The 23,291-nt window shown below is 34.2% G+C and overlaps 2 protein-coding genes across 4 annotated transcripts; both read left to right on the top strand.

Annotated features, from left to right (window-relative positions):
* Positions 1 to 186: 186 nt before the first annotated feature.
* Positions 187 to 6,681, top strand: LOC133317104 (3beta-hydroxysteroid-dehydrogenase/decarboxylase). Of its 3 annotated transcripts, none has more exons than XM_061518924.1 (13): positions 187 to 452; positions 548 to 637; positions 707 to 840; positions 1,063 to 1,233; positions 1,843 to 1,968; positions 2,626 to 2,705; positions 2,805 to 3,003; positions 3,590 to 3,701; positions 4,974 to 5,148; positions 5,337 to 5,493; positions 5,759 to 5,825; positions 5,898 to 5,909; positions 6,328 to 6,681. In XM_061518924.1, exons 1-13 carry the CDS (start codon positions 221 to 223, stop codon positions 6,471 to 6,473), a joined length of 1,701 nt encoding a protein of 566 aa, XP_061374908.1. In that variant the 5' UTR covers positions 187 to 220; the 3' UTR covers positions 6,474 to 6,681. The 3 variants fall into 3 exon arrangements, with proteins under 3 accessions (XP_061374908.1, XP_061374910.1, XP_061374909.1); XM_061518926.1 differs by having other exon boundaries at positions 5,898 to 5,965; positions 6,328 to 6,460; XM_061518925.1 differs by lacking the exon at positions 5,898 to 5,909.
* A 9,428-nt stretch (positions 6,682 to 16,109) lies between these two features.
* On the top strand, positions 16,110 to 20,631 carry LOC133317103 (eukaryotic translation initiation factor 3 subunit B-like). Its single transcript, XM_061518923.1, has 12 exons — positions 16,110 to 16,248; positions 16,346 to 16,479; positions 16,587 to 16,824; positions 17,046 to 17,192; positions 17,676 to 17,804; positions 17,940 to 18,068; positions 18,168 to 18,251; positions 18,333 to 18,457; positions 18,568 to 18,766; positions 18,888 to 19,420; positions 19,620 to 19,728; positions 20,027 to 20,631. Exons 2-12 carry the CDS (start codon positions 16,358 to 16,360, stop codon positions 20,369 to 20,371), a joined length of 2,160 nt encoding a protein of 719 aa, XP_061374907.1. The 5' UTR covers positions 16,110 to 16,248; positions 16,346 to 16,357; the 3' UTR covers positions 20,372 to 20,631.
* Positions 20,632 to 23,291: the final 2,660 nt, after the last annotated feature.

The raw sequence follows: 23,291 nt of genomic DNA, 5'->3' as shown, positions 1-23,291 counted from the left end.
AAGAGTTACGTTTGTGTTTTAAATCTCCCTCCTCTTTAATCCCAGGTTTGACCGATATGGGCCAGCGTTCAAGCCTAAGCCCATAACTGGCTTGGCCTCCTGGGCCCAATATTTTATTTTTTTATTTTTTTCGATTTTCATTTTTCATGACAGCTTGTACTTGTTTCCTTGTCTAGTCTAGTCTGGGATCCAATCAGCACTGTGAATTTCGTGTTTGGCTATGGCGGAGGAGGACATGTGGTGCGTGGTCACCGGAGGTCGGGGTTTCGCCGCTCGGCATTTGGTCCAAATGCTAATCCAATACAACACGTACTCAGTTCGCGTCGCCGATTTGGGAGCCACCATTGAACTCGAACCCGCTGAGGAAACCGGTGTTCTCGGCCAAGCTTTACGTTCTGGTCGTGCTCAGTATATCTCTCTCGATCTTCGCAACAAGGACCAAGTCTTGAAAGGTAACCTCTTCTTCTCTCTCGTTGTTTTCTAACCCTCGCTTAAACCTCAAAACAGCAACAATGTATAGATGAATATTGTTTCCGTCACTGTATAGCATTCGAAGGAGCTGAGGTTGTGTTCCATATGGCTGCTCCAAACTCTTCCATTAACAACTACCAGCTTCATCATTCCGTTAATGTCCAAGGTAAAAACCTCACTCTTCTTCCCATTTTCACTTCTTTGATGAATCTAACTGAGATCTTTCTTTTGGAAGGAACAAAGAATGTCATCGATGCTTGTGTTGAGCTGAAAGTGAAGCGACTCGTTTACACAAGCTCTCCCAGCGTCGTCTTTGATGGAATTCATGGAATTCATAATGGAAACGAATCATTGCCATATCCACCTTCGGTACATAATTTAGCAACTCTCCATTTTACTTATATTACAACTTGCACGTGTTTCTTCATTTTAATCTTCATTCTATCTGACTTGGAACTTGAGATATATATACATGTGGATCGGGGGTTTTATATTATAATCTAGCAATTGGGAGTAGATTTGAAATGTTTCTCAGTCTTGTTATTAAAGCAATTGGCATGGTCGTCCTAAATTGAATTCAACTGGTTTCAGCATAATGATCATTATTCAGCAACTAAAGCCGAGGGTGAGGCATTGGTTATGAAGTCTAATGGGACTAATGGGCTCCTAACATGCTGCATACGCCCTAGCAGTATCTTTGGGCCCGGTGATAGACTGTTGGTGCCTTCATTAGTTGATGCTGCCAGGGCAGGGAAATCCAAGGTAAATAAATGTTGTTCTTACTCCTATTGATATAGATTTAGGGTCTGTATCTGTAACTTCATTCTAGCATCTTCATTTTAGCATTTTACCTTGAAGTCATTTAGGAACCAAAATATGGCCTATAGAAGGCACAAATATATCTATTTCAGGCATTTCTATTTGATTTGTTTGATGCTTTACATCCTGTACCTTGTAGTTTAGCAAAATGACGTAAGTTGGCCATTAGCTCGATTGCTCTTTTGAGCCTAATGACTGATGTTATGGAGTAGTCAGTCATGCTGACTCTTGGATAAGTTTGTGCTAAAGGTTATATTTTGTTGTGCATATATAGAGTCTAGGTAAATGTTTGGTACTTTTTACTACTTGAATAACAAATTGAAACCTCAGGACAATGTAGTCTTGATAAGGACCTATCTTGATGAGTCAGATTGCATCCACAAATTGAATGAAATTGGACCGAGATCGATAACTAAAAAACTTTCTGCTTCATGAAATTAGGAGGGATATGGACAAAAATGGTTGCAGAGAAATATGCATGTGTAACTACTTATAAGCGGAAATTTCCTTCAGCCTTTCTTTCATTCTCTAATTTATATTTCTCTTGACCAGTTCATTATTGGTGATGGCAATAACATCTATGATTTCACTTATGTTGAAAATGTGGCTCATGCCCATATATGTGCTGAACGAGCTCTAGCTTCGGAGGCTACAGTTTCAGAAAAAGCTGCTGGACAGGTACCATTGAAAGATTGTATTATTACCTTCTTAATATGTAACGTTTTTGTTTGTGTGTGTAAATGAAGATTAAAAGAAAGACATCCATTGAATGTAATGATGATACATTTGAAGGTTGGACGATGCTGCTCCATTGTTGTAGGGTTGTGGGTTCTTCTCAGGTGTACACCCATTAAGAAGTAAATTATTGATAAAGTGACGATGATATGTTGAAGGGTAGGATTTCTTCATTTGCGCAAACGAGGAAACCTGAAAAATATACCTGTTAGCAACGGCTTGTCAGTAAATTCTAGTTACTAGATCCAAAGCTAATTATTGCATTTCTCCTGCCAACATCAACATCAACAACACTTTTATCCCAAACTAATTGGGGTCGGTGGTAGATGAACCCAAATAAAAGATACGAAAGGGTTGAAAAAAGATAAAAAATAAAAATAAAAATAAATAAAATAAAGTTGTAATAATATATATATATATATTATTACTATATATATATAGTAATTACGGATTAATTTACATATTACATTTGAAAATAAAATAAAATGTGCATTTCTCCTGCCAAAGGAGGAAAAAAAGAAACTGATTAATTTACATGTTAAGTTAAGAAACTTAGCAATTACTGTAGTACTCTATGGCTGATGGATTGTTGTTTTGTAGGCATATTTCATAACAAATATGGAACCTATAAAGTTTTGGGAGTTCATGTCCCTGGTTTTGGAAGGTCTTGGATATGAAAGGTAGTTTCTTTTATACTGTTAACCATTTTATATATCTTCCTTTTATATGTAAAAAAATAAGGAATGTGGTTATGGTTTTTCAATGCCTTTTCTTTGTAGGCCAAGAATAAAGATCCCAGCCTTTGTTATCATGCCAATTGCACATTTGGTGGAGTGGATATATAGGCTGCTAGGCCCATATGGGATGAAGGTGCCTCAATTGACCCCTTCAAGAATAAGACTCCTGTCTTGCAGCAGATCTTTTGATTGCTCAAAAGCAAAGGATCGCCTTGGCTATGCACCCATCATAACACTACAGGTTCTATGATGTATCGAAGAAGTAATAAAATATAATGCGCCCTATTTCTGCATTGTGCATGTCTTGGTACTGTGTTGAGGTGCTCAATTTTTTATTATTGTGAAAGTTTGTAACAAGAGGGCAAGCCTTGGAGCAGCAGCAAGGTTGCTCCTTGTGATCGTAAGGTCACGGGTTCAAGTATGGAAATAGCGTCTTTGCAAAAACGTAAGGGTAAGGAGGTACAATCGACCCTCACAAGTTGGAGAGCCTTGTGTACCGAAGTTTGCCCTTTGTGAGAGTTTGTAACAAACTTCAATGAAGATGCTAATTTCATTTGTATACCTTGTGATTTACATCCATTATGTTGTTCATGCTTTGAAAGGAAAAAAAAAATTGATGAGAAGTTGGCTATTGCAGAGCCCACAAAGTTACTGATAATATGAAGTTAAGTTTGTCTATTATGTTCTGAAATGAAGTATAAGATGTGATTCTAGAATGGATGATGTTTCAGTGCACAAATGTTCTCTATTGCAGTGAGTGTATATGTTAATATTACCTCTTGCATGGGTGCCTCTTGTAATAATGAGATTGTAATTTTTTTTTGCAGGAAGGTCTACAGAGAACGATTGAATCATACCCACACTTGAGGGCTAAAACTCAACCTAAAACTAAAAGAGAAGGTCCCTCAAAAGCTTTCCTATATCTTGGAAGTGGAAGAGGTATGAATAATCAACTGTAATCATCGAACTTCTTTGTTTGGGTAATCTGGAATTTCTTTTCTGTTGAATGTTGGCCTGGGTTTGTTGTAAAGGGGAATTAAACTGTTGATCCATTCAAAAATAGACGCATGACTGCTACTCTTGCAAGACTGTACCATATGGTTGAGTGACTTTGATTGTCTTATGAGTCAGATTAGATTATGAACGAATTTGTTTAGGTAGACATGTGAATGGCATAAATTTATTTTCCTGGACAAATACATTAGTTAAAATCGTTACAGGTAATGGAGGAAGTTATAGTTCAGACTCACAATAGCAGGTCCTTATCATGAACTACTTATTCCATATATTTCGATCTATGAAGCATTGCATTTTAAAATTGTAATAAAGTATGTGCGTGGTTGATGTGCAAGCCCTAAGATGCCTGAAACAACGATTGAACTCTGAAGTTCAAATTTTACAAATAATATTCTAACTTAAGCCCTTGTCATAACTTTTTAAATGGTTAAAATTGATAGCACTGTTGTAAAACCCGGACCGACTCGGCCGGGTCGATCCGGAACCTGGCGAACCGGTCATTGGACCGGTTCAGGTCAAGCATTGGACTGTTATGCATCAGACCCTGTCAAAACCCGGCCAAAACCGATGACCCGGTAGGGTCATGAATTTTTATAAAAAAAAAAAAAAAATTGTTTCATCTTGTTAGAAAAAAATGTAGAACTCATTTTAAAAACTTTTTGTAATTTTATTTGCTAGTATACTCTTCTACAATGACCTCAAATTTCAGCTTTCAATACTAAAGCAATTTGCAGAACAATAAATTAAAAGAATGTGACATATGTCATTTTGAAAAATATGAGTTCAATGTCATTGAGAGGTATACTTTTGGGAATTCTGAGTTGCAATTTAAGTTGACACAGTAATAATAGTGTGCATTTTCATTTATTTGTGCTTCGTGAACTTGTAAAAGTGTGATTGGGTAATTTTTGAGCTTATTTAGTGAACCTTTTTTAACTCATTTCGCTAGTCGGGTTTAACGGGGAGTGGTTTTTTTTTTTTATATATATCCGGGTCAACCGGTTCGACCAGTGACCCAGTACCCCGACCAAGTCGATGCCCGGGTCGGGTTTAATAACACTGATTGATAGTCAACCTTAGCGCATCTTTTCTACTTAACATACCAACACAGTAGTGTAACCAGTTCGTGCTGGGAGTAATTTTACAGTTTGATTTTATTTATCTGTAGGTTTTAATTGATGTACTAATTTGCAGTTGCTGACACATTGCTTTGGAAGGATAAAAAGCAAACTTTCACCACGTTGTTGGTCTTGATTGCAATATACTTTAACTTCATTGCATCTGGGAATACCATTGTTACTGCTCTCACAAAGCTTCTGGTGTTCATATCGATCTTTTTATTCATTCATGGCATTCTACCTGCAAAAATGTAAGTACACTATCTACCGTTGAGTATTCCAACTTGTCAATTAACATTGTATGGTACCGTTAACTTGTCCAATAATGTATTATTATTTATTAATATAATAACTGTAAAGATGATCCAGCTGTTGGAAGCATTGCAGTTTCTAATGTGAAGATAAATGCTAACTATTGCTGTACTTAATGCTTGTGTAGATTGGGGTATACTGTTGAGAAAATGCCCACATCTTGGTTTCACTTATCAGAAGATATGTCACATCAAATTGCTCTCTCAGTGTCCTCATCGTGGAATTTCTCTGTGAATGTTTTGAAATCACTTGCAGAAGGGAATAATGGGGTTCTGTTCTTTAAGGTATCCATACTCTGCATTGCTTATATTTCATTGCCAATGCTTTCTGCTGTGATGCCTATGCAGTTTATAAGATGCGTACATTGATTCTTACGTATGAATTTTAAAATTCTATAGGACATCACGTAAAGATTGTGATTTTAAAATCTCATTTATGTAAAATTTCGTTCATAGGCAAGCTTGCATATCCAGACTTAACCAAATTAATGAGTATAAAGTTTCGTAAGTATCAGATGTGCTGACACATCTTTCCCTTGGTGATCAATAGGTTGTTTTCTCTCTGCTCATTCTCAGCTTCCTTGGCGCCGTTTCACTTCAGAACATATATGCTATAGGTTCTCCCTCTCTCTCTCTCTCTCTCTCATATTTGCTCACATGCATATCCTAACATGAATTTGTCTGCACAGAAAAGTGTACTGGTACGTCTACATCCGTTTAATTGAATCTATTTCTGCAACCAATAAAATTATGACAGGTGATCAATGTATATTAATTGAATCCATAATATAGTTGTGACATCTGTTGAATTTTGAATCATGTTAAATAAGTTTTCAGTTCAAACAATTTCATTTGTGGTAGATGGCTAGAAATATAAGATCTGCATTCAGCAATCCTTGGATGGTTCTTACTTTGAATAATTTGACTTGACATTCCTGAGGGTGACAAGTTACGTGGTCACCTCATTCATTGTATCACTTTTTACTAGGACAGCTAATGCAGTGGCTGTCCCCAGGAGACAAGCTACATCACTGCCTGCTATTACTTACGTGTTTTTTTTTTTTGAATCCATGATGGCTGGATGGGAATGATTCTAGTTTATTCTTGTCGTGGTTACAGGACTTACCTTTGCGTTTATAGCTTTCTATGTTTATGAGAAGAAGGAGGAAGACATCGATGGCATATTTATAAAAACTCATTCTTTTGGATGCAAATTGATATCTGATTTCGCCAGGAAGTTTCTTTCTTCAAAGAAGATCGATTGATAGCTTGTTGCACCAGTTTTTTCTCGGATACGGTGGGCAGTTGCATTTCATTTACCCCGCGTTCGAGTTCCGAGTATGATTGTACAATAATTGTAATTTTGATATTCCGTGAACTTAAAAAAAATTCTTTTTTCTGAAAATACTGATGTTACTTTGATGAGTTGCACTCGTCAGCTGTTGGAATTTCAAAATTCCAGTAACGTTAAGGGCTCGGATAAATTGCATTTTTTTTTTTTGGATACAGGTTTAAATTAGCGATTCTACCGGACTAGTGCCATGCTTAGAAAAAAAATATTTCATTAGAAAATTTATTATTGCTATTTTTTATGTTGAAGTAAGCTAATCTAAACACGCATTGGAAGTTTCACTTACGTATCTTCGATCGCCTACTGGTTCTGATCATTCCCTGGTTTATGAAATTCCAGTTTTTGTGTCTGATCATTGGCTTCTTGGACTGTTGAATAATTACATGATAAATATCAGGTGTTCTACAGCCGCATGTATTTCTGGGGGATGAAAAGGAGGGTGGAATTGATAAGCCAGCCATGAATAAATGACCAGAAAACTAAGATATATGAATTGTAGTTTGGTTAAGTTAATCATGAAATCCTGTACTATTTGAGGATTTTTAAAAGTTTGTAATGGAGTTTTTCCAATTTTAAATATTTTTTAATTAAGCCTTTATTGTTAAAGATTTGTGACAAAAAAAAAATTAATTGAATGAGCCAATTTAAAGTTTGTTCAAGTATAAAGACTTTAGTATAAACTTTTTAAGTCTTGAGTTGTATGATCAATAGAATCGGGTATATATTTATTTAGGGTGTTCTTAGTGACAATGATATAAGGTGTGCATGATAACTTTCTCGGAATTAATTTTTTTTTAATTTCTATTCCCGGGAAATAGGAAATTCGTTTGGTAAATTCGGTTTATTTTTTTATTCCCGAGATGAATCGGTTTAATCTTTATGCTGCGGAATAGAAAAAAGAATCAGAAAATTTCTGCTTTTTTATTTTCGGGCACAAAATGAGAAATATTTATCTTTCTCAATCACTCTCCACCTCTACCATCATTACCACTACCATCATCATCCCGACACGACTGCCGCCACCATCGTACCACTAGTGTCGTCGTCACCACCACAATGCCACCGCCACCATTACTACCACCACCCATCACTAGTCACTACCACCACCATCACTACTATCACTATCAACCACCACCACCATTATCGCAACCACTGTCGTCACCGCCACCATCGCCATCACACGCCACTGCCACCACCCCACCGCCACCACGATGCCACCACTACCTTCACAACCACTGTCACCAACCACCACTATCATTGCCGCAGCCACTACCATCCCGCCGCCGCCGCCACCAACCACCACCACCATCGTCACAGTCGTTACCGTCACCACCACCACCCCCGCCACTACCATCACCACGCCATCACCATCACTAGCACTACCACTACTACCACCACCGCCACCACCTACCACCACCGCCACAACCACCACCACCTCCCCGATGCCTTCACAACCACCACCACCATGCCACTGCTACCATTGTTGTCGCCACCAACAACCATACCCACCACCATTGTCGCAGCCACTGTCGTCACCTCCACCACCACCATACCCACCACTACCACCGCTGCCGCCGCCATTACCACCGCCATCGTCGCAGCCACTGTCGTCACAACCACCACCACTATCTTCACCACGTCACTGCCACCACCACTACCGTACCGCCGCCACCACCATGCCACTGCCGCCACCACCACCACAACCACACCATATGGAAAGGAATATGATGATCTGAAAAAAAATTATATTTAATAAGAATTATTGTTATTATATTATTTTTTGTGTTATCAAACACAATTCTCATTCTTGGAATACAAATAGAGCATATTATCAAACACATTTTTTTTCTCAGAAACTGTACCAAGGCACATAAATAGAAAGAAATTGTTTCTTTTCAGAAACAGTGCTAGGGAATAGAATGGTTGGCATGCACACTCATCGACTAAGGCCCTTAAGGAGCTTCACAGGTGTTGCGCAACAATAGTGGGGAGGGAGGTGTTTAGTGGATATAGATATAGTGGCTCTCCAAATAAACACAGTAATAGCTCATAGAAGTAATAGAATAGTGTGTATCTTTGTGGGCGTGAGGAGGTATTTATAGGTGAGGAATGAGCTTCCTTTCCTTGTGTGCAAGAGAGTAAAGGAAGATGAGACAACCTAACCATCATAGCCTGTCTTGCTTGAGCAAGACACATGGCAGCCATTGTCAGTGTACAATAGCTGCCTGTGCATGTGAAAGAGGGGTACCAGGTATGAAGATATTACCTACTCTTCAAAGGGGGGGTCCTTAGTTAGCCCTTAGTTATGGGCTTTTCATGTTGGGCCTGAATATTGGGCCAGCTGGAACAAGTCTATATAGTTCCAAAAAAAATTAATTGAGATTTTGAATTTAATTTTCCATTAAAGATTTCTATTAGCATTGTAACTGTGAGTAGGGGTGTTTGCGGTCTGGATTGGATCAATTTTGAAGCAAAAAATCATCTGATCCAATTCCTTCGGTTTAATCATTTAATCTTCCTCGATTTGATTTTTTGTAAATTCAATCCAATTTTATTTGGTTTAAATTTGGTTTTTCGAAAAGTCTACAATTTTAGTAATACAAATCACTAGCTATAACAAAATAAAGTCATTCAAAGTTACGAACCACTGAAAAATTCAAGTCTTCAAACTAAAATAAGTCTTAAAACTCATGACAAGTTAATTCAATTATCGATTTTTCGATTCGGTCATCACAATTTGAATCGGTTGATGAACACCTCTAACGGTGATGATTCATTTTAAAAAGTTTGAAACTAAAAGAATTTAATTATGAACTTTTAAATTGTATGAATATAATTAAAAATTTAAATAGTATAAGAATTCACATTTAATTCAACCTTGTATTTTTGTATACAAGGTTTTTTTATTTTTGTTACTATTCATGATAGTTAGTCTATAAATTATTGTGATAATCATTCACCTTTGTTTTTAATTCAAGTTAATTTCATTTTTTTTTTTTTGTAAACAAAGAGGGCTACTGCCCAAACAAACTAAAAATCAGAAATAGATGAAATTAACTTCCTATTAACTTCCTATCAGCATCCACAAATTCTTGCAGTTCCAGAGAAATGGAGTTGTGGCGCTGATGTCTAATTCCCGACTTGATTCCATGCTTGGCTAACTAATTTGCACAGGTATTACCATCACGGAGGACATGGTTGATTTGGACTTCTCAATCTTTGTCTAACCAGTTCCTTAACTTTGTGATGAGACGAGTTTGTCAAGTGTCATCTCTCATAGTAGTAAGAGTAGATACAAGCTCCTCCGAGTAGGGGTGTGCAAAAAAACTAGTTCATTTGTCCTGCCCTTGATCTGACCTTGACCTGACCCATAAATACCTATTTTTTTAACTGATTTTAAATAAAGACCCACTTTTATTTGGGTCAGTTTTAGACCTGACTTGTTTTAATAATGACCCATTGACCCAAAACTTGACCCACACCCATTATGTGAAAAAAAAAATAACAATTATGATTCTTTCTTCTCCCTGTCACATTCTTGCACTCCACCAAAGAGGATCTTCCATATGCTTCTCGACTTTTCTTGTGCTCAATCCTGAGCTTCTTGATTAATTTAAACCCATATGGTATGATATGCCTTAATACCTTATTGATGCCATGTTTTGCTATAATGGTCTTTGTTATTGGCTATGGATTTAACTCTCTGATCCTTCCAACATCGCCTCCTTCATTTCATAACAAGCAGTAGATTTTCTTTCTCTCTATTCCTTCGTTTTTTATTTTATTTTAATGGCTTTTACATCGTAGCTTTTCTGCTAAAATTTAGGTGCATGGTAACTGAGAATTTTCATAAATGTATCGCATAATAATCTCGAAGGCTCGCTGCCGATTGAGCTCAACAAATTAGCAACTACTTCTTTGTCCAATTTTTGTTTGAGTCATTATGTGTGGAGTTACAATTATTACTTTGATGAAAAAGTTTCTGTACAATCATTCTACTTATATAATATGTTGTTGTTTATCAATCTAATTCCTTTACATTTTCTATTTTCTTTGTAGTTGATAACTAAAATTATATATGTACAATCATATTAGCCAAGAGTTGCCTTAAACTAATTGATCTTGCCCTAATAATAATTGTATAATTTGCATTTGAATTTATGAATTTCCTATCAGTAGACATTATGTAATTTTATAATATATCATTGTTAAAATTAGTGATTTGTCATCTTAAAATGGGAAGAGCGTTCTCTCATCCTTTACTTTTCATTAATTTTCACTAATTTTGCTTCACATGTGCATGGGGCTTAAAATTACATTCCTTTATTTATTCAATAAATATCAAACTTATTATAAAATTTATATATTTTAAAATAAATAAATAATTAAATTACATGAGTTCAAAAAATAAATCAATAACTATAAAAAAATCAAATTAAAAATGTTTTGAAACCAAGTCAAAAACGGGTCTTGTCGGATTTGACCCACTTCAGAAATCAAGTCAAACCCACTTCAGAAATCAAGTCAGGTCAGATCTGACCCGGTTTTGAACTATTTCAATCAGGATCAAATTAAATCGGGTTGGGTCAAATATTTGACCTATAAAAACTAAGTTGGGTCGAGTCGGCACAAAAACCTGATCCGACTTGATCCTTGCACACTCCTACCTCCGAGTCACCCTCCAGCTGCACGTAAACCCATGCCCCACGCCAGTTGGAGACCTGACAATGCTCCCCACATTTCTGCTTCAATAGGCTCACAAATACCCAAATAACTAGACATACCTCCTAGCCAGCCCCCCTCATCTGATCTAATTAAAGCTCCACATCCAGCAAATTGCTCTCTAATACAAACAGCTCCATCAAAGTTTATTTTTGTCCATCAATCATTCTTTTGCCAATGAATTATCTACACTCAATCACCTCTCATCATTTTGCCCTCTGAATACAGTCCCGAAGGTATCTCATTGAAACAAGAGTATATGAAGGTGGAGTGAAGTTAATCCCCTACCAAAATTTAAAGCGCAAAAATGTCGTCTCTGGAAATTAATTTCATTCAAGGTATACACATTTGATATATTAACAATAAATAATGGTAATGTAAATAAGTAAATGTTTGTTTGAAAACACTTGTTTATAACCTACACATATGGGTCCAAAAAAGTGAAATAAATTGTTATATTTTGCCTCCTAAATATAAAGGCAGTCAGGTCTCCTAAATATAAAGGCAGTCAGGTGTAGGGATGTAAATGGGCTGGGCTGGGCTGGGCTTTGGCCATCCTGGCCCAAGCCTACGTCAAAAAAAATTTGGCCTATCTGGCCTACTGGCCTATTAAAGGCTTTATTTGTAGGCCAAGCCCGGCCCATTTTCGAAAATAAGAAAGCCTAACATGGCCTACAGGCCTTGTAGGCCTCCCACTATATATACTAAGCAAAAAAAATAATTGTATATAGCAAAGATAGTTACATTCATGCATGCACTAGTACTTCTCATAAGAAAAAATGACAAACAAGAAAGAGTCAACATAATACCTCAGCTCTAGAATGTATATCATAGAGGAATAGAGTCAAAGAAATGGGAAAAATAAGAAAAATACAATTATTGGAAGTTGAAATAAAGTCTACAAGAGAATGTCATTCTTCTAAAAATATTTAAACCACCATCAAGACAAGGGAAAGAAGAGTATTATTGAAAGATCTTCATCAGTAACATCATAATCCAGCAAGGTACCCATTGCTCCATGGTATTAAGCTGCAACAACATGTAAAATTTGGAGACATTAGACAAGTTTTCCTTTCATAAAATAAAATAGCACAAAAAGTAAGAGATATTGATATTTGGTACTTTGTATCTTTGTCACATAAAATAAATATTATTTTATTATTTTATTTTAATAAATTAAATGGGCCAGCCTACAAGGCTATAGGCCGGGCTTGACAAAATTGGCCTATGGCCTATTTATTAAAAAAGCTTTTTTATAAGCCTAAGCCTACTCTACTTTTCTGAAAGGCCGAGCCTAGGCTGGGCTCAATGTAGGTCGGGCCGTAGGCTGGGCTGGGCCAGCCTGGCCCATTTACACCCCTAGTCAGGTGTTGCAATTTTCTCTTTGCTATCTGATTTTTCAAGATATATTTATAAGAGGAGGTTATAGTTACTACTAAATTTTAATCGTTGATTTTCATCAATCTAACAATTATGATTTATTGGGTCATACTTATTAATTAATTATTAATTTTCAATAAATTATAGCCATTAGATTAGTGGAAATCAACATTTAAGATTTGGTAGTAAGAGATAGTAAAAAAAAAGTAGTAAATATAACCTCTCCCAAATTATAATTAGAGGCTAAGCTTTGAGTGCAGACTGCAGACTAGTTGAGTAAACTCATTAGCCAACTCTTAACTCGGTATTTTTTTTTTTTTTTTTTTTTTTATAAACTAACTCGGTATATTATAAGTTTGATGAGATTGAAATTTTGGCCTGTTTATAAAATTAGCTAAGCTCAGGTTTTGACATGTTCAACTCGTTAGTTTATTAGTGGGCTGAATATATAAATACATAGATATTTTTTAAATAAAAATAATAGGAGAATGTTATACTTACAACCTATTTTCGTTTAGAACTTCTTACAACCATATCTTAACTGTTGATTTTCGTCAATCAACGGTTAAGATTTTTGCAAATCAAATTTATTAATTCATAATAAATGACAACCGTTGATTGATGGAAATCAACGGTTAAGATATGGTTGTAAGAAATTATAAACTATTTGGATTGTAAATATAACCCCTCCCAAAATAATAATAATGCAATTTTTTTTTTGGTTTGACTATTTTTTAACAAAATGTATGCGAAAAACAAGTGTTTACCTAGGTTTAGATATAAAAGGGGTGTATTAGATTGGGATTTCAAAAGATTTTAATGATTATTTTTGGACAAAAAAATTCGTAGGTATTCGATTAGAATTTTAATGGATTGAAAAAAAGTCACGTGGTATTCAATTAGGATTTTAAAAGATTATTTTAAAATCCGTTGGTATTCAATCAAGATTTTAAACAATGGAATCACAATTCGTGGTATTCAAAAATCCGACGATTTTAATGGATTTTCTATTGGTGTGGATTTCGTGAGACTTTTTAGTGAAAAATATAAATAGGATGTCTCTCTCACAATCTCATCTCAACCCCTAGGATTTCTTGAGATTCTTCTGTTGCAGTGTTTTCTTCTTCCTTTGGCAGGTTGACTGCTCGAAATTGGGTTCCGCCATGGGAGTTTCGTCAAAACTAAAAAAAAAAGCATATTTTTGAGCGATTTTTATCACAAAACAACCGAGAAACAACAAACCAACGAGATTTTAATATAATCTATCTCAAAAATAACATATTTTTGAGCTATTTTTGAAAAAAATTGGAAGTTTAAAAAGTGATTTTTCAAGCTATGGGTCGCAGTTTTTCTTGGCACAAAAACATGTGATTTTTGTATTAAAATTAACATAAAACAATGAAAAAATAACAGGGAAACTAAAACTCTCAAAGCAATTTTTGTTTTACATAAATGAAGCAATATCAATTTAAAGAAAGATTGAAACTTTCATAATATGAACCATATAATTCGTAACAATACATTCATAAACGAAATTCCTTCACTATAGGAAACGATTTCAAACAATTTTTGTGTCAATAGATAACTAAAAACTTGTTTCTCAAAAGCCCCACAACAATTTAAGGTTTCAATGTATCGACTGAAAAAATTTGAGAAATTTTCTAAACTTTTATGTAATTAAACCCAAAATTCCAGATTCAAAATTTTCTTAGAATATTCAATGAAAATATGCATAAGATATATGGTTAGAGAACTCTCATCACGTAAAACAAAAATCCCAAGGTTTTCAAGATCAATTGCAAAAAATTTCAAACGAAATTTTATCATGAACTTTAAGTTCTATATGCAAATTTATAATTATTTTTATAATTAAAAAAAGTTGGGTCTTATAATCATATATGCATAACTTTGATACCAAATGAAAAAGATGGTTTTCAACCCATTAGATATGTGAAAAGCTGTTGTTTAGTAATTTTGAATATTTGTTAAAAATTATATTATGTTTTACTGATTGAGAAAATTATATTAGGTTTTACTTTTTTTATTAATTTCATTGCATTTATTTGTTATTTTTTTATGGGGAATATTATACTTACAACCTATTTTTGTTTACAACCATATTTTAATCGTTAATTTTCGTCAATCAATGGTTATTATTTTCACAAATCAAACTCATTAATTAATATTTTACTTGGAAGTTAATCGTTGATATATGGTTATTATTTTCGCAAATCAAACTCAAACTCACTGAGAAAATTATATTAGATTTTATTGATATGTGGAGAGTTGTTGCTTAGTAATTTTTTAGATAATTTTCAACCCATTGTTAAATTTACTTTTTTTTATTAATATCATTGCATTTCTTTGTTATTTATTTTTATTGACTCTTGTAATTTTGAATATTTGCTAAAAATTCATATAGTTTTTTAAAATCTTATAAATCCATATTGTCCTTTCAAATCTTATGAATTCTATTAAAATCCAATCCTATGAAATCTTGATTGTAAAAAAAGTCTTTTGAAAAAGTCTATAAAGTCTTTCCAATTCTAAAATGTCTTTTAAAATCTGTAGGATTTTGTGTCTCAAAAAAAGTCTTTTAAAATCCTAATCTAATACACCCCTAAGACTAATTCAATGAATTTTAAATATTCAATTAAAATAAGGCTTGATATTGGCTTATTAATTATTAAACTCGAGCAACTTCTAAGTTTAAAGTAATATGAACTTGAGCTATGAAAATAGGCACAATTTTTTATCACCCCATAAAAAGTAAAATTCTATTGAACTTGTTCAATTTTTATTTTTGTTCTATTTTTTTTTTTTGATAAACTTTGTTCTATTTTATCTTAGGGATAAGATATTGTTACTACTAAATAATATTATTATCAATGTTAGTATCATATTTTAATTGTTAATTTTCGCTAATCAATAATTATTATTTTCACAAATCAAATTTATGTATTAATTATTATTCGCAATAAGTGATAACCGTTGATCGAAGTAAATCAACAGTTAACATATAATAATAATATTATTTGGTAGTAAAAATATCCTATCATCTTATTTTATTGTATTTTTGTTCAATTTTTTTTTTTGGTATAATTTTTTTTTCAATTTTTAACTGATGCAATAAAAAAACAAAGTAAAAGAGGGACATAATTTAAAAATGAGGTAAGATCCTTTGACACCGGTGTCAAATTTTAATTTTGACACCTCATCTGAGAGTCGTTAGATCAAAAAAGATCAACGACTCTGATTTACAAGCATGTGACACCATTGATCTTTTTTGATCTAACGGCTCTCAAATAAGGTGTCAAAATTAAAATTTGACACCGGTGTCAAATGATCCTACCTCTTGAAAAAAAAAAAAAATATATATATATATATATATATATATATACACATGTATATAGAAATATAGATAGGGTTTTACATTTATAGAATTTAATTTATCAAAGGAAAAGGAGAAGACGCAAAAACCTAGTTTGTGCGGCACCGTTCCAGCGAGTGCGAGTCTCAGTGTTGGTGAACCTAGTTTGTGCGGCACCGTTCCAGCGAGTGCGAGTTTCAGTGTTGGTGTGTGGAAGGTACGCCTTCGATTTATGATTTGGATATTGAACATTGAGAACCCTACAAATGGAACTAGCTCATTGACTCGAACACCTTTACAATCATATCATTCAGATAGCTACAGTCATGGCGGACGTGATGATGATGAAAGAGATTGAGGACACAGCTTCGCGTCTCGGAGTCGATCTTTCTACCATTGATCTCGACGCCATTCGCCTCCCTCCAGGCGATGATTTTGGCGTCACCAGGTACGTCACTTTTTTTTTTTTTTTTTTGCTTTTATCTTTTTTTTTTCTGGTTTATCAAAACCTAGGAAGTTATGTTCTTAATTCCGTTTCGGTTTGTCACGGTACAGTGACGATGAAGATATTTACCAAGAGGATAATCTGGAGTTTGAGTCTGGATTCGGCAACATTATAGTGGTGGATAACCTACCAGTTGTTCCACGGGAGAAGTTTGAGAAGCTTGAAGGTGTCGTTCGTAAAATTTATAGTCAGATTGGTGTTATCAAGGATGATGGTCTCTGGATGCCCGTTGATCCCGCCACTGAGAAGACTTTAGGTTACTGCTTCATTGAGTATAATACCGCTCAGGTATACGTGTTCTTTCTTTTCTTTTTTTTTTTTTTCTTTTTTTTTTTTTGTTTCCAGTTTATATACTAATGTACCAGGCCACAATGTAGTATAAAAGAAAACAAATAAATTTTTTATTGAACAAAACCAGGTGTTATTAGTAATTTTACTGTCAAACATCAATTGTTTTTAAAGCATATGTTGATTTGACTGTTGTTCTTTGATTTGTGTGGTTATTTTAGGAAGCTGAGCTTGCTAAAGAGAAGACTCATGGATACAAATTGGACCGTTTACACATATTTTCCGTCAGCATGTTCGATGACTTTGACAGGTTTATGAAAGTTCCAGACGAATGGGCTCCTCCTGAAACTAAGCCATATACTCCAGGGGTAATATTTATATATGCAATCACACATTACTTATTCTCAACTCTTTATCTTTATTGTAGACGACTATGCTTAGATGTTAATATTCTTATATTTCTCAATGCATGTTGCAGCCATGGCAATGAGCTATGCTTAGTTTTGTTTCATTCAAGATTTGTGGCCATTTGATGCTATAATATTAGGAATATTTGAGGCATTTGTTAGCTTTACATCCAAAATATGTTTTGAAATATATAGGCGCTGGGTCACTTTGATTTGGTTCTGGTCATATTTTCCTATTATATAAGTATCTAGATTAAATCAATTTCAGGTTTTCTCATGGACCACACTTCTATGTAAATTGTGAATATGATTGCATTTCTTGTTGGATAGCTTGAGGTTTGAGCAATGAGCACGTGTCTTTCTTTATGATTTAGTACCTTCCACTCTGTGGCCTTGTAGCTTTCTAATATTTCTGATGCTCTTTGGTCTTGATATATCATGCAGGAAAACCTTCAATATTGGCTCACTGATGCAAAGGCCAGAGACCAGTTTGTGATTCGTGCTGGTTCAGATACTGAGGTTTTGTGGAACGATGCAAGGCATTTAAAGCCTGATCCTGTTTATAAGCGTACAGTGAGTGGACTTAATAATTCAACATCTTGTATTATTTGATATTTATTAGTGCCCTTTCATTATCAATCTCTTTCTCCCTTTACATGCTTGTGTATTGTTGCTGGCCTGGGTGTTCATATATTTTCTTAATTACAGTTTTGGACTGAGAGTTTTGTGCAATGGTCCCCTCTGGGCACATACTTGGCAACAGTTCACAGGCAGGGGGCAGCAGTCTGGGGAGGTGCTTTAACCTTCAATCGTCTCATGCGTTATGCTCATCCTCAGGTTTTCTTTGAGTTTCATTTTGTATTTTTATCTGGCTCTTTGACCTGGAATTTCTCTTCTTGTTATACTAAAGGTTATTCATATAAATATAAATTATAGGTAAAACTTATTGATTTTTCACCTGGTGAGAAGTATTTGGTAACTTATAGCAGCCATGAACCAAGCAATCCTCGAGATGCTAATGTGAGTGCTTTCTTACATGTTTATCGTTTTACTCTGAACTATTTTTAGATACTGTTCCTAACATCAACTTTCTTCTTGTAGAGGGTTGTGATAAATATATTTGATGTGAGGACTGGTAAATCGATGAGAGATTTTAAAGGAAGTGCTGATGATTTTGCTATTGGAGGTACTGGGGGTGTCACTGGGGTGTCCTGGCCTGTTTTCAGGTACAAATCTCTTTTTTCTTTAAATATTTTTATATCTAGCTTAAATCTAAGAATTTTAGCATCTGTCATGGGCCTAATGCAGTAGTCCATTCATGTTATTATCTTTGCAGATGGAGTGGTGGAAGAGATGATAAGTACTTTGCAAGGATGGGGAAAAATGTACTGTCTGTGTATGAGACTGAGAACTTTTTTCTGATTGACAAGAAGTCCTTGAAGGTTGAAAATATAATGGATTTCAGCTGGTCTCCAACTGATCCAATTATTTCCCTCTTTGTTCCTGAGATGGGGGGTGGTAACCAGCCTGCTAGGGTAGGGTCATGTTTTTCTTGCCTTCTATGGTCATGGATTGAAGTTTTGTTTTACTTGGGTATTTTAATTAATATATTTTTTATTGATTGTTTTAAATTTATGTTCTTTGATGTATTTGCAGGTAAGTTTGATTCAAATCCCCGGCAAAGAGGAACTCAGGCAAAAGAACCTTTTTAGTGTAAGTGATTGCAAAATGTACTGGCAAAGCCATGGAGAGTACCTTGCTGTCAAGGTTGATCGTTACACAAAAACCAAGAAAAGTACATACACTGGCTTTGAGCTTTTTCGTATAAAAGAACGAGACATACCTATTGAAGTGTTGGAGCTTGAGAATAAAAATGACAAGATCATTGCATTTGCCTGGGAACCAAAGGGCCATAGGTTTGTTGTGATTCATGGTGATAACCCAAAGCCTGATGTTAGCATCTACTCTATGCGTACTGCTCAGAACACTGGCCGGGTTTCAAAGCTCACTACTCTGAAAGGAAAGCAAGCAAATGCTCTGTTCTGGTCACCTGCAGGTCGCTTCATTGTACTAGCTGGGTTGAAAGGCTTCAACGGACAGTTGGAATTTTACAATGTTGATGAACTTGAAACCATGGCTACTGCTGAACATTTTATGGCCACCGACATTGAATGGGATCCTACCGGAAGGTATGTGGTATATCAGAATAAGTAATGATATAGCTAATAAAGGCAGAAGTTCATGGCTTTATCTTCTGTAAAATCAGTCTAAAATTGTGTTTGCCATAGTAATTAAGTGTTTTATTTTTGTTACTTCACTGAAAAAAATACTTTGTCTTGGTTTGTTAGTTATCACAAGTTTATATTGGGTCTCCTTTTTATATTGCAGGTATGTTGCGACTGCTGTGACTTCAGTTCATGAAATGGAAAATGGTTTCAATATATGGTCTTTCAATGGCAAGCATCTCTATAGGATACTGAAGGATCACTTCTTTCAGGTAATTACATTATCATGTGTGCTTGATACATTGTTGGCCATATATGTGTATTACAATGGTGCAAGGAGTGATTTGTTAGTGTACAGTGTTTGATGATGATAAGTTTAGATCCTGTTGTTTTGGTGGTGTAAATTTTTGTAGTAGCTGAATTTAAACGTCATTGAAATTGTTTGTAACGCCCTTATTGCCAATATGCATGTTATTTTGGTTCTGAAAGCTTTTTGAGTAATTCTTTGCTAGTTCTTTATGCTAATGTTAATCAATCTCACATTCTCCTATTCTTTTTTTTAATATATAGTTCTTATGGCGACCAAGGCCACCATCTTTCCTGAGTGCTGAGAAAGAGGAAGAGATTGCAAAGAACTTGAAGAAGTATAGTAAGAAATATGAGGCAGAAGATCAAGATGTTTCGCTGCTCCTGAGCGAGCAGGAGCGTGAGAAGCGTAGAATGTTGAAAGAAGATTGGGACAAATGGGTCAACGAATGGAAGCAGATGCACGAAGAAGAGAAGTTATATAGGCAAAAACTCAGGGATGGCGAGGCTAGCGACGAAGAAGAGGAATACGAGGCAAAGGACATTGAAGTGGAGGAAGTGATCGATGTATCACAAGAGGTCCTTCACTTCGAGTATGGTCAAGAGTGAAGTTTATTGCTGGACTGGAGTTCGTTAGATTGAAACATTCTATTCACTTGTTGAGGTGTAGTTGTAGAGCATACTTCGAGTTTATCGTTGTAAAACCCTTTTTTGTAGTTTTTTATTATTATTTCTTTTTGTGGAAGGAATTCTTTTTTCTTTTTTTTTCACCAAGACTTAACATGAAAGACAATTTTGCTGTCCCCGTTGGGCAAAAGTCTCTTCCTCCTATCACTTTCTGTCTTCGCACTAACAAAATGGATGAAGAAAAATCTCAAGTTATAAATTTTGTAAGGTGTAATCCAAAATAAATAAATTTTGTAAGGTAAGAAATAATCAAAGATTCTTACTATATTCCGTGCAGGCTTTTACATGAATGTTCTAATGTGATTCTGCGTATGTCACTTTGTGAGTTATTGTATGTTTGAATAGTTGTCTCTTATATTTTATTAATGACTATGAAAACTTCTACGAAGTATATAAAGGACACATTTCTGTTCTTAACAAGACGTTAGTCCTAAGTTTTTACCAAATGTGTGTTTTTGTATATTCGTTTTTACTCTATTTATATTTTTGTCTTTTTAAAACAAATATCATAATAAGTAAAAGTCATATAAATTATTTTCTATTAAAAAAATAAGAAACAATATTTTAAAAAAACATAAATTTATCTGAATTAAATTAAATAAATAAATATGAGTCAATATATTTATAGTAAAAATTCTAGGAAAAAAAATCAATACTAAAAAACATCTATAGGAACCAGAAAAACATGTAAAATAAAATCTCGACTAAACTTTGAATAAAGAGAAATGGATAATATATGAATATAATACCTTTGAATGATTTACTCTGAGTTGAAAAAAGAAATCTCCATCCATAAAATGTAAAATTAATTTTCAAAGGAGAAAAGAGAGTGTTAACAATAATATTTAATAAATAGAAATAATATGCCGTCTTATGGTTTTTTTACCGACTTTCCTATTTTAAATATTTTATGACCTTCAAAGAAAAATATGAGAATATTCTATTTATTTATTTAAGATAAAGAATTAACTTCCATCGAAAAAAATATACTTGCGAAAAATTGAAAGTTATATCAGCACGTAGCCAAGTAAAAGTAATAAGTCAAATTTCAAAAATTAAAATGAAATAATATTATAATTTCTTAAATGCGAATTTCATGAACGAATATTTAGGGGGCGTTTGGTTAGGGAGAAATTTTTATGAATCATAGGCAAATGTGATTAGTGGGGAAATAGGTGGAAAGTGAGTTTGGTAGGAAAATGTAAAAATAGTTGTTTGGTTGAAAAATATTTTACTGGAGAAATTAGATAACTTTTGTAAAGTCTACGTTTGACTGATGGTAAAATATAGATAGAGAAATTATTGCATAGTTACAAAAATAACCTTCTGAATAAAATTAGAGAGAGAGAGGAGGGAGACTGAGCTTTCACATCATGGCCAAGGGTAGCTGGTCTTTCACATCATTGCATCAGCTTTCACCAAAGTAGCTGGTCTTTTGTAAAGGATGCACAGTGACTAATTTGGGTAGGTTTTCAATAATACCACATCGCCAAGGGACATCCTTCGCCGGCTAAATGGAAGCTGATGCCTATGCTTTTGGGTTATGTAGGCAACTCATTTAGATGGGAAAGTGTGACAGAAACTCCAACCAAATATGGTGTATGTAGATGCCTTGCTTTCATTTGCCTATGTTTCTCGGCAGAATCCGTGAAACAAACACTCCCTTAAGGTTTTCTTTTCTTTATAATTTTTCATGAACAAAAACGAAAGGTAGCTGTGTGTGGTAATCATGCCATGTAGTTCGGAAATAGTTTTTAAGTTATCAGTGGTGATGAATAGCAATACTATTATAAAATATATTTTTATCTTATTAAATTATTTATTTTCTTAATTTCTTTTAATATTAAATACTTATATATAATTTTAAAAATATTTTTGTTTTATTTCCCACAAAACTCTAATTATATTAGGGAGAGTTTACTGCCCACCTCAGTATAAGGTTCAATGCTAAGTGCAGCTTGTGTTTTGAATACTACAGTTTACAAAATCTCACATATAATTTAGAGATGTAAATCGATCAGCCATCTTGACAGAAATCTACGATTCGATTTATATTAGGTCGTGACTTATTACATATAATCAAATAAAAAGATTCAAGTATTAAAAGAAATTTATTTAGAAAATAAGTCATATGCATTTTTTTACATGTCGAGCTTATATCATATTATTTATTTTAAATAAAATTAATAAATTATTATTTTAATAATTTTGAATAATAAAATAATATTATTTTAATTATTTTTTTATTATTGAATTTTTAATAGGTTTAAACAGACTAACTGGTCTAGGATAAGACTTTTATTTTTTAAATATAAGTCAGACAAGACTTATAATTTAGGCCTTACAAGGCTAATAGACCAGATCAGGTCTAAAGTATTTTACATAGATCTGACCTCTTAAAGACAAAGACTAGCCCAACTCAGCCTAATTACACCCCTACTTGTATAGGCCAACAAAATGCGGAGTAAAAGTTTCAATATAAGTGTCAGGCCTTGTCTGCCTGATAGTGATACCAGAGTCGAGTTGATCTCGGGCTAGCCAGATATTTACTTAGAGTCAAGTTGAGTATTTGGGTCTAAGATACTTGATTAAGGCGAAACATATCGATATAAGTTTTGACACTTGAAAAAGGAAATTGTTAGGTTATTCAAGTAGGTCGTCCCAATGAGATAAGCTAGATCATTTATATCAAGTAGATATAATATCATATTTCATTCCAAAATCTTAAAACATTAAATTTATGAATTCATCCACTTAGAATTTATTTAATCCGTTACCAACATCACACTTAACGTAGGTGGTGCAACGTGGGAACAGTGCATTTTTTATACGCAACTATTTG

This window comes from Gastrolobium bilobum, unplaced genomic scaffold (assembly GCF_033153095.1).
Source record: "Gastrolobium bilobum isolate Gb01-03AN ecotype WA unplaced genomic scaffold, APGP_CSIRO_Gbil_v1 utg5255, whole genome shotgun sequence".
In the NCBI taxonomy this organism is placed as follows: Eukaryota; Viridiplantae; Streptophyta; class Magnoliopsida; order Fabales; family Fabaceae; genus Gastrolobium; species Gastrolobium bilobum.
This window is presented reverse-complemented; position numbering and strand designations above follow the sequence as displayed.

What these genes read in the sequence shown, in the direction of transcription:
- LOC133317103 (XM_061518923.1), top strand. Translation starts at nt 16,358, where the DNA reads ATGGCGGACGTGATGATGATGAAAGAGATTGAGGACACAGCTTCGCGT. An exon ending in ATCCTGTTTATAAGCGTACA is followed by an intron (nt 17,805 to 17,939) that starts GTGAGTGGACTT and finishes TCTTAATTACAG; the next exon opens with TTTTGGACTGAGAGTTTTGT. An exon ending in GTGTCCTGGCCTGTTTTCAG is followed by an intron (nt 18,458 to 18,567) that starts GTACAAATCTCT and finishes TTATCTTTGCAG; the next exon opens with ATGGAGTGGTGGAAGAGATG.
- LOC133317104 (XM_061518924.1), top strand. Translation starts at nt 221, where the DNA reads ATGGCGGAGGAGGACATGTGGTGCGTGGTCACCGGAGGTCGGGGTTTC. An exon ending in CAGAAAAAGCTGCTGGACAG is followed by an intron (nt 1,969 to 2,625) that starts GTACCATTGAAA and finishes GTTGTTTTGTAG; the next exon opens with GCATATTTCATAACAAATAT. An exon ending in CACCCATCATAACACTACAG is followed by an intron (nt 3,004 to 3,589) that starts GTTCTATGATGT and finishes TTTTTTTTGCAG; the next exon opens with GAAGGTCTACAGAGAACGAT.